At 30.1% G+C, this 9,978-nt stretch overlaps 3 protein-coding genes across 8 annotated transcripts in view; 1 reads left to right on the top strand and 2 right to left on the bottom strand.

The window, feature by feature from the left end:
- Positions 1-9,978, bottom strand: part of LOC130663986 (COMM domain-containing protein 10) — a 136,903-nt gene that overhangs the window by 12,443 nt on the left and 114,482 nt on the right. For 3 of the 4 annotated variants that reach the window (XM_057463600.1, XM_057463599.1, XM_057463601.1), the window contains exons 1-3: positions 1,616-1,771; positions 358-718; positions 77-278 (exon numbers count right to left, since the gene is read on the bottom strand). In XM_057463600.1, the coding sequence (XP_057319583.1) occupies positions 81-278; positions 358-718; positions 1,616-1,638 (582 nt within the window). In that variant the 5' untranslated portion in view covers positions 1,639-1,771 and the 3' untranslated portion in view covers positions 77-80. Of the gene's footprint in view, positions 1-76; positions 279-357; positions 719-1,615; positions 1,772-9,978 lie in introns of those variants that run through there. The other variant, XM_057463602.1, reaches the window with a different exon arrangement.
- LOC130663983 (uncharacterized) lies at positions 2,186-8,486 on the top strand. 3 transcript variants are annotated; one of them, XM_057463593.1, is made up of 6 exons: positions 2,548-2,566; positions 2,691-2,756; positions 2,849-3,121; positions 3,187-4,013; positions 5,257-5,379; positions 5,927-8,486. In XM_057463593.1, exons 3-6 carry the CDS (start codon positions 2,850-2,852, stop codon positions 6,061-6,063), a joined length of 1,359 nt encoding a protein of 452 aa, XP_057319576.1. In that variant the 5' UTR covers positions 2,548-2,566; positions 2,691-2,756; position 2,849; the 3' UTR covers positions 6,064-8,486. The 3 variants fall into 3 exon arrangements, with proteins under 3 accessions (XP_057319577.1, XP_057319578.1, XP_057319576.1); XM_057463594.1 differs by lacking the exons at positions 2,548-2,566; positions 2,691-2,756 and adding an exon at positions 2,186-2,329; XM_057463595.1 differs by lacking the exon at positions 2,691-2,756 and having other exon boundaries at positions 2,497-2,566.
- LOC130663985 (protein-L-histidine N-pros-methyltransferase) overlaps positions 5,865-9,978 on the bottom strand; it is a 33,484-nt gene continuing 29,370 nt past the window's right edge. Inside the window, exon 6 of the mRNA XM_057463598.1 lies at positions 5,865-5,999. The gene's annotated coding sequence lies outside the window, so the exon portion shown is untranslated. The remainder of the gene's footprint in view (positions 6,000-9,978) is intronic.

Below are 9,978 nucleotides of genomic sequence, written 5' to 3'. Positions count from 1 at the left end.
TAATTATTTTTCCAATTATTAGAATTATTTATTAAAAACTAAAAAATATAAATATATATACAAGACAAAATATTACCGATTTATTTAAGCGCGTCGAGTTGGCTTTGAATTTTTTCTAAATTTTCATATAAATCCGACAAACTTGACTTGTCCATTTCAACAGTAAGTGGTTTAGATTCACCAGTCATATTTAATTGCAATAAAAGTACCGGTTTATTGTCAGCAGCGTGTGCTGGTGACGATGCTTGGATATTAAAACTCCAATTTATGTCTTCAACCTAAAATTATTTTAAATAAAATTCTTATTTTAAAATCTGTTACAAAAAATATATATGCGTATATAAATAAATAAATTACTCGATTAGGAAAAACAGATTTACGACGTAATGTATCAATTATTTGTTTAGAATAAGTGGTCCAGGCATTAACGAATATCGATATTTTATCTTCTGATAATGAAAATTTATCATTCATAGAACTTTCCATCTGCGCTGGTTCAATAATACTGAATGCAGCTTGTGAGTAAATAAATGTAATGGTATCCAGTAGCAAACTTAAATTATCCTTCTTTAAATTAAGTGACATTATTAATTTATCTTCTTCATCTTCGCTAAATATTTTATCATTTCCGGTGTACAATCCTTGGCAAATATGATTTACTAGTTGGCGAAATTTAACATTGTCCAGTTGCGCCAGTATTTCTAATCCTTTTTTTAACCTGGAGACATCAAGACATAAATTAATTCGGTTCCATGACAACTGATCCCCGACAAGTAATCACACGATAATGGATCCCACAGACAACTGATCCCACTGACAAATTCATAAAATAATTAATTACCATGACATGAGTAATTAAAATTCACTGTTATAAATATAAAAAGTTAAATTATGTAAATTAGTTGTTGATTAAAATCAGTTGACGATCAATTGTTGATGGGATCAGATGTCGGTGGGATCAATTTGTAGGGATCACTTGTCGTGTTCCAAAATTCTTGGGATCAGTTGACGGCAAACCATTAATTCAAATAATGAGATGTAAAAAAATGCGCGTACTGATTATCTTATTATTTAAATACGTATTTTTAAATAATTCTCAAGTTAGCGGACGATTGACAATTTTCGAGTTTTTTTAACAATTTAAATTAAAAAAAAAAATATGCACGTATAGAAAATTTAAAAAACTATAGGTGCAATTTTTAAAAATTATCATTTTTACAAAAATTCAAAGATTACTAGACGTCGGGTAAATTCAGTATCATATTTTTAAATTTTTATTCGATCTACATTTACGACCCTGAAGGTAGCAGACAATCAGCAATTTTTGGATTATTTTCAACAAGTCGATTACAAAAAAAAAATAAATGAAAACATGCACAAGTAGAAAATTTTAAAAACTGTAAGTGCAAGTTTTTAAAATATTTTTTTTATGATCTTTAGATTTTTAAAAAATCTAAAAGTTATCAGACTCCGGCTAACTTCAGTATCATTCTACACTATTTATTTATTTATTGCAAAATTTAAAAAATTTCCAATTGTCAAATACGTTCACACTGAGTAAAATATGATATTTAAATTTTAAATGATGAGAATTATAGTAATTAATGATACGTACCTCGGGGTTATAGTGATCCACATTTTGAATAATAAAAAATACAGACATTTATTAATTCAAAGTATAATTATTAGTGGCAATTATTGGCACCCAGTAGACATTGTACTGAATAATAATAATAATAAAAATAAAACTTAGACTGAAGAAAACGCGGCCATTTTAAACTCTGAAGGTGATCTAGAAATTTACAGTATCGGTGATTTAAATTTGCGCGCGCATTTGATGATTTTTAAAATACACAATTTATAATAACAAATTCACTGATATTTATTAATTATCAATTATTTATTAATTAATTGGTTACAGATAATTAGTAAATAGACCAGAGTGTTGATGATAAAAGAAATTTAAAAATTTAAACAACAAAACTAATTTTGTATGAGAAACAGTTTTACCTCTACTGTAATTAATTACTGAATAATTAAAAATAATTACCATTAATTTCATTAAACTATCGGTTTTTTATTGCAATAATACTGATCAAGTTTGAATACAATTAAGCGGGAATGAATATTTAAAATGATAAACTTTTCGCGCCAAAGTTTGAATTAAAAAAACGCGACGCCCGCCGGCGTGTACGGGAACTGAATATTCGCGAATATATTCGCAATTAAATATAAAAGTAAACATATAAATAAGAGAATGATGTATATAATATAAAATATATATCTAAAAATATTTGTATATCATTTAAAATAATTTAAAAAAACCCGGGTAAGTACAATAAACATTTATTTGTTTGCCAGCGAGATTAATTGTCGCGACATTTTTGCTCAGGGGCGCGGTGGCTCGCGAAATTATTCTTTCTTTCTTTTTTTATTTCTATTATTATTATTATTATTATTATTATTTATATTATTCTCTCTCTCAATTCCGTGGTTAGTGAACGCGAATTCGTGCATTACATCCTACCTACATACCAAAAAACAACAATGGCCGTAGAAAGTACGGGTAAAAAATCACACCCATAAATCATTTGGGAAACAATATTTTTTTTATATATTTTAATCGCAATTAAATCATCACCCGCACTATGATTATCATAAAAAATATTTAAGTGTTTTTTTATTTATAGTAAATTTAAAAATATAACAAGTGATTATTTCCATAAAATGTAACTCGCCTTCAACAAATCAACATGGTGATTTTATTATCAAGTTTTTATTTAATTAATTAATCGTGAAATCCGTTAAATTAATCGTTGATTGTTTGTTTAATTGTTTTTTTTTTCAGTATGGACCTGGCAGAAACAATGAAAAATATTGTCGCTAAAGGAATGCAAACAGAGATGGGTCCGCCAACAGGAACTGGAGGTGCTGGAGGTGGAGGTGCTGGCTCTGGATATCCACAAAATTCAGCCAGCGGTGCTGGTTACATTACTGAAAAAATGTACATGTTACTGCAGTTGTATTTACAAAACAAAGGATGGAATCCGAGTATTGAACTGCTCCAATGTTTTACGGAATTGAAAGAGGCTTCAATGTTACCTAGTGCTGCATATTTACAGTGAGTACTTTTTATAATCTTGTTAATTGTATAATTTTATTAATTATTTATTAATTATTCCAAAGGATGATGGCATCCAGAGTAGCATTAGACGCCCACGGACGTCTAATTTTACGTGAAAACGGTAAAATAATTCTTCCATATGAGCATTTCGCGAACGCGGTTATGCTGAAACACATGAACGGGCCTACGGGATTGCATTTGGGTCTTGAAGGGACTGTCAGAGCTGTAATGGAATCCTACACAATTGGACGAGAGTGTTTTGGAATGGAGAAAGAGTTTATTATTGAGGTGGTGCAGAATTGTCCGAACCCGGCCTGCCGTTACTACAAGAACCAGCTGGAGCTGACCCAGAAGATGGGTCACATGGCGCCGACTTACATTCAAGACAACGAAGCAACCGCGTCGTTGTTGAGGTCCAGTTTCTCTCACAACTCGGACTTTGGTATGAGCAACTCGCAGTCTAACAGCAGCCACATGGCCGCGGTTGCCGCAGCGGCGGGTTCTTCTTCGGGCGAGCTGTCGGAAATGCAGCAGAGAAATAGCAGTCAGATGAACCATCAGCAGCGACCGCCCAGTCGCCCCTCGCTTAATATTCCCCACAGACCGGCTTCTTCCCAGGAACGCAAGCAGTCCATTGGGAAACATCACTACGAGTCTATAATGGCGAACAACAATGCCGCTGCTGTTGCCGCCGCTGCGATGAATGATCACAAGCTCACTGATTTTTTGAGGTCTAATAACATTGACAGCATAGAAGGGTTGAGCAGCTTAGGACTTGGTAATCTTCAAGGACTCAGTAATGCTAATAAAGATTTGTTGGCGTTACATAACGGCGCTTGGGCAAATGATGGTGATAAGAATTCGCGTCCTAACTCTTCTAATCCAGATAGTAAGTATTTTTTTTTATTTATAAGGGATACTGGTAGATGATAGTGAAAATTATCCTAGACTAGATGAGCTGATTTGCTTATTGATAGCGCGAGATAATTTTTCATGATCCAGCATCGGAGCTTGAAGTTTCAATGTCTCTACAGCCAGTCAATTTTTAGTCCAATGCCGCGAATGAATCTCAGAAAACGCGTAAATTGAGAATGAAAGTCAGTGGGCAGAAACAAACTTGTTTCCTCCCTTGGGAACAAACAATAGTATATTACATACCTAGGCCAATAAAATAAGAAGTCTCAGATCACATATAATTGTTGGCCGAGGCTGACAAACGTGTGGTCTGAGGCTTTTTTTTTACTGACCAAGGCGCGTATATTATTTTTCTGCTCGACGAAGCCGGAAAGTTGCAACTTCGTTCAAAGCAGCGGGACAAAAATTGCCACTTTCCGGCCGGAGGGCAGAAAATAAAATTTCTGCCCGCCGACTGAAGACATTCGCAATTTTAACTCTGATACCTGTCATTTTTTAATAGTAATTTTAAACCATTAATTTTATTTACGTAAATGACAGTTCTGTGATTAAGTTTTATAAAAATTAGTGTTAATCATAAATAGTATTTATAGTTTCTGCTTAATTATAAATTGCAAATGACAATTTACGCTTACGCTAATAGTCGGTCTTAAATTAACTTGTTTCTGACTGACTGCTGACACTGAAACTTTAGGTTCCAATGCAGGTAATCCTGAAAAATTTAGTGAATAACTCAGGATGAATGACGATTTCCACTTGCGGGTGATATTTGCCAACTTCACTGGTGTGAAATCGTTTTGTTTCATCCCTCGTTACACAATATACTATTGATCAGTAGCAATTAATAGTATATTACACACCAAGGGTGGAAAATGAAACATTTCAACCTGTGGTTAAAATTGCCTACCCTGGTGTGAAAACAATTTTTCACCAGATCTGCACCTGAAAGTTTAAATTTTTGCTTTTGTTTTTAAGAAAAATGGCGCATGCGCTAATTTTTATCATTTAGTTTTCCATAAAAGAAAAGAACGACTTTTTTCCCTTTAAACAGAACAGGAATTTAAACTTTCAGCGCAGGTATGGTGAAAAAAATTGAGCTCCTTTTGCCTCGGGCATTTTTCAAATTTTTATCCGGCTCTAGACTTTGTCTTTTAATTAAAAAAAAAATCTTAGTCTAAATAAACTATTAGTGATTGCAAATTAATTTATTTTACTAGCTGGCGGAGGAAAAATAGTACGAGCCTTCGCAGAAGTTATGAAAAATATGTCAAGAATGAAAGCTTGCGTACGTCCAGCCATGTGCAAACCTTATGGCAAGCAATCAGAAGCTCTACAAAAAAGTAAATATTCATCTATTTAAATTTATTTATTTAAATAATTAACAGTTAATTAATATAATATTAATTATCATATATAAATTTTCAAAATATCCATGATTAATCATAACAATATTAATACTAATACTAATTTAAAATAATAATAATTGATTCGTTATTAAAAAAATATAAACGTCAATGCCAACAATTAAAACGGAAGTTAATTGATTTGTTGATTTAAAATATCAGTCGGTTGTTAAAGTAAATGTTAAATTTGATTTTTAAATTATAGTGTAAAATACATTTGGAGGTAGGGGTTAACGATTAACGGGCCGTTTTAAATTCGTTAAGGTGCGGACGCTAGTGATTCGTCGTTAATTTTTTATACTATCGCAGTGTTATAATTATTGATAATTAAGAAACTTAATTAATTGCCCTGGTGGAAATTTTTGGAATTTTCTCTGAAAAACTCAGTTCTAAAGTGTTCTAAAGACTTTTTCAGAGAAAAGTACGAAAAATTTTCACCAGGGTGGTAAAATGATTGTAATTAATTATGATTTTTCTTCATCAGCGCTTGTCGACACAATTCAGCTGGTGCAGTCGCTAAGGAGTTTTCTTCCACCGCCTCATTTTCCGGTCTCCAGCTGGAAAAATGAAGACAAACATAGATTAGATCATACTTCTGCATATTTATCATCTTCATTGTAAGTTTATTATTTAATGATTATTATTTTTGGGGCGCTCTCTAAACATGAATTAGTGAAAATAGGTGAATATTCACTAATTCCAAGTGCAAACCGAACCACTAATTTTAAAAAGTGGTTCGGTTGGCACTTAGAATTAGCGAATATTCACTTATTTCACTTACTCATGTTTAGAGAGCGAGTTTATATTATTGAGAGCTACATAATTTTTTATTAAATAATTTAAGTTTTATCGTTTATTAGACTGTGCCGTCTAATAAATAAGAAGATAAATTATACAATGACACTTTTATTTAATTTTAAGGACATTCTCAGACAGTGCCCCCACTTGTTAAAAATTTTCAATGACTTTTGTCATGATTGTATTAAAATTTTATTAACTAATTAAAAAAAAAACTGAAACTTTAATTGCAAAAGGGAGAACGTAATCGTAATTTCACCGAGATAGAATTTAAAAAGAATTACTTGCAGTTGTTATCAATCAGGAGTTGAATGAAATTTGTTTAATAAATTTTAGCCTACAAATTCGAAAATTTGAATTATAAAATTAACATGGAGATTTATTTAATAAATTTTGTTCAGCTCCCGAATGTCAACTGCAAGTAATTTGTTTAAAAATCCATATCTTAGCGAAATGACGACTACGTTATCCTTTTTTCAATTAAAGTTTAATTTTTTTTTTAATTAATCAAGGCCATTCTCATAGGAACTCCCGCAACATTAATTGAAAAAAGGAGAACGTAGAAGTAATTTCGCTAGGTATAGATTCAAAAAAAATTATCTACACTTGATATCAATTAGGAGTTGAACAAAATTTGGAAAATAAATTTCAGTAAAATTGTCATGTCAATTTTATAATTCAAGTTTTTAAATTTTGGCGGCTAAAATTTATTCAACAAATTTCGTTTAACTCCTAACTGATATCAATTGTGAGTAATTTTTTTTTAATTCTACATTTCAACGAAATTACGACTGCGTTGTCTTTTTTTCAGTTAAGGTTTTAATTTTTTTTTAATTAGTTAATAAAATTTGAATACGGTTATGACAGTTGAAAGCCATTGCATATATTCAAAAAGTAAGGGGCACTGTTTGAGAATGCCCTAAATTGTCATGACCGTATTAAAATTTTATTAATTAATTAAAAAAAAATTAAAACTTTAATTTACAAAAGGAGAACGTAGTCGTGATTTCACCGAGATATAGAATTTAAAAAAAATTACTTGCAGTTGTTATCAATCAGGAGTGCAATGAAATTTGTTTAATAAATTTTAGCCTACAAAATTCGAAAATTTGAATTATAAAATTGACATGATTTCACTTAATCTTATTTTATAAATTTGAATCAGTTCCCAGATATCAACTGCAATTAATTTTTTTTTTAAATCCATATCTTAGTGAAATGACGAATACTTTCTGTCTTTTTCAATTAACGTTTTAACTTCTTTTTAATTAATAAATAAAATTTGACTACGGTTATGACAACTGAAAGCCATTGAAATTTTTAAAAAGTCGGAGCACTGTCTGGCATGGCCTTGATTTAAATTATTTAGATTTAAATTGCGTAGTAAAGTAACGTACAGCGACAATTATTTATAAGTAAATAATTAAATATATGTAATAGAAAAGCTGCGGGAGCACTTGAAGAATTCCCTGATTAAACAACTGAATTCGATCGAATTAAACAGAATTAAATTTTTAATTCTATTCAATTCAGATAAATTCTGTTAATTCGGTACCTAATTTAAAAACAAATTCTGTCTAATTCGGCAGAAAAATCAGAATTTGTCCGAATTAAAACGAATTTAAATAATTCTGTTCGGTTTAATTCTGATCAATTCGAAAACAATTCTCCAATTTCTGGTTCTGAATCCGAATTAAACTGAATTAAAACGAATTTGAAATTTTTAAATCGGTTTTATTCTATTTAATTCAAATTCAAATTTTCAATTCAGTTGAATTCTGTTTTGCAGAATTCGACAGAATATAACAGAATTAAAATTTTTAATTCGATCGAATTCTATTGTTTAATCAGGGTTATGCGAAGCTCTTAAATTGATAAAATTATTATTGTTTCTATGATTATTAAAAATAAATGAATAAAAAATTAAGTAAAATCATCACTAGTTTAGTACTCGTTTGTACTGAATGTGTTCTAGTCACACGAAGAGTCATCGAATCAACTTAAAATATTATTATAAAAAAGCTCGGTAATTTTTTAATTAACGAAAATAAAATGAAAAATATAATGAATAATAAAAATACGAATAAATTAAAAATAAAATGATTTGTTTGCTCAAAAAAGCGTCGGCGTTTAGGCTTTTTGATGTGACGGTGGCGAAAATAAGTCATGCGTGGACTGTGATAAAGTCGGTAGTCAAAAAAAATTTTATTATCTAGGTCTGTCTCGAATTTTAATTAATAAAAGATTTTTAAAAAAAATTATTAAAATCAATGAAATATTGATAAATTTAAGTGATGAGATTTTTAAGTTTTTTCCTGCCAGTGGTGCTTATTGGTGCGTATGCTAAGTAATTTATTATTACTATTATATATCTTGCTACTGGCAATGTACTGATAAAAAATTATTAATTATTATTATTGTAATAACTATCAGTATTTGTAATATATATTTTTAGAAAAAAAAGCAAAAACGTTAATAATAAATGAATAATTGGACGAAGTATTCTGGCTTTAATAATAAATATATAAAAATTTTAATTGACATTTAAAATAAAAGATGTATTATATAATTGCCAAAATTTATTAAGTATTTATAATTTATTTATTTAAATTAAGAAAGAGATTACTAGGATATAAATTTTGTTATTAAAGTAATTGATGTCTATTATTTATAATAATCAAAATAAAATAATTAACGGTTTAATATAAATCGGAGTAAGCTCCACAGGCAGGTTTTTTTTAAATTAAGGCATCCAGTATCAAAACTAGTTATCTAAATTTTTTTAAATTATAGTAAACTGACAATTAAAAGGCTAAATAATTATTGCGTGATTATAACAGGAGTCTACATGTTTTTATTTTTAAAAAAATATATATGTATGGGTAATCTCTGGCGGATGTAATCTTACTGTAGGTCTGCCATAACACGTTAGATCTACAGTAAAATTACGGCAATGTACCGTAATACTGCGGTAAATTTACCGCAAACATCTTATTGGGCGGGAAATTCAAAAATTTAAAAAATAATTAATTGTACCGTATTAAAACTAGACACTGTAAAGTTATGGTACACTTTGTCCTAGTAGCTCATATTACGGTAGTTATTATCGTAACTTATCACTATTGACGATCGCACAAATATTTACCGTAGTTTTATTGGAGATTTACTGTTGTAGTACGGTTATGCTACGGTAGAAGTACGGCTGGGTTACGGCAATGCACTGTAATGCTGCGGTAAATTTACCGTGACAGTACTGTCGATATATCGTAATTTTGTGGTAAATTTACCGTAAAAAACAGGTAAATCTACTCTACTTATGATAAAGATACCGTAAACATCTAATTGGGCGGTAAATTTCTAAATTTTAAAAATAATTAGTAGCTGCGCCGTATTTAAAACTAGATACTGTGAAGTTACGGTACTTACAATTTGTTCTAGTAACCCATATGTTACGGTAGTTATTACCGTAACTTATTGCTACTGACGATAGCTCAAATATTTACCGTAGTTTTGTCGGAAATTTACTGTTTTAGTACAGGCATACTACGGTTGGGTTACGGCAATGCACTGTAATGCTGCGGTAAAGTTACCGTAAAAGCACTGTCAATAGATCGTAATTCTACAGTAAATTTACCGTAAAAAATTATGATACTGAAGTTAGCAGACGTCTGACAGTTTTTGAATTTTTTTGAAAACGGTTAACTATAAAAAAAAAAATATTTTGAAAAATTGCACCTA

Source organism: Microplitis mediator, chromosome 2 (genome assembly GCF_029852145.1).
Source record: "Microplitis mediator isolate UGA2020A chromosome 2, iyMicMedi2.1, whole genome shotgun sequence".
Taxonomy (NCBI): domain Eukaryota; kingdom Metazoa; phylum Arthropoda; class Insecta; order Hymenoptera; family Braconidae; genus Microplitis; species Microplitis mediator.
This window is presented reverse-complemented; position numbering and strand designations above follow the sequence as displayed.

What these genes read in the sequence shown, in the direction of transcription:
- LOC130663983 (XM_057463594.1), top strand. Translation starts at nt 2,850, where the DNA reads ATGGACCTGGCAGAAACAATGAAAAATATTGTCGCTAAAGGAATGCAA. An exon ending in CCTAGTGCTGCATATTTACA is followed by an intron (nt 3,122 to 3,186) that starts GTGAGTACTTTT and finishes ATTATTCCAAAG; the next exon opens with GATGATGGCATCCAGAGTAG. An exon ending in ATCAGAAGCTCTACAAAAAA is followed by an intron (nt 5,380 to 5,926) that starts GTAAATATTCAT and finishes TTTCTTCATCAG; the next exon opens with CGCTTGTCGACACAATTCAG.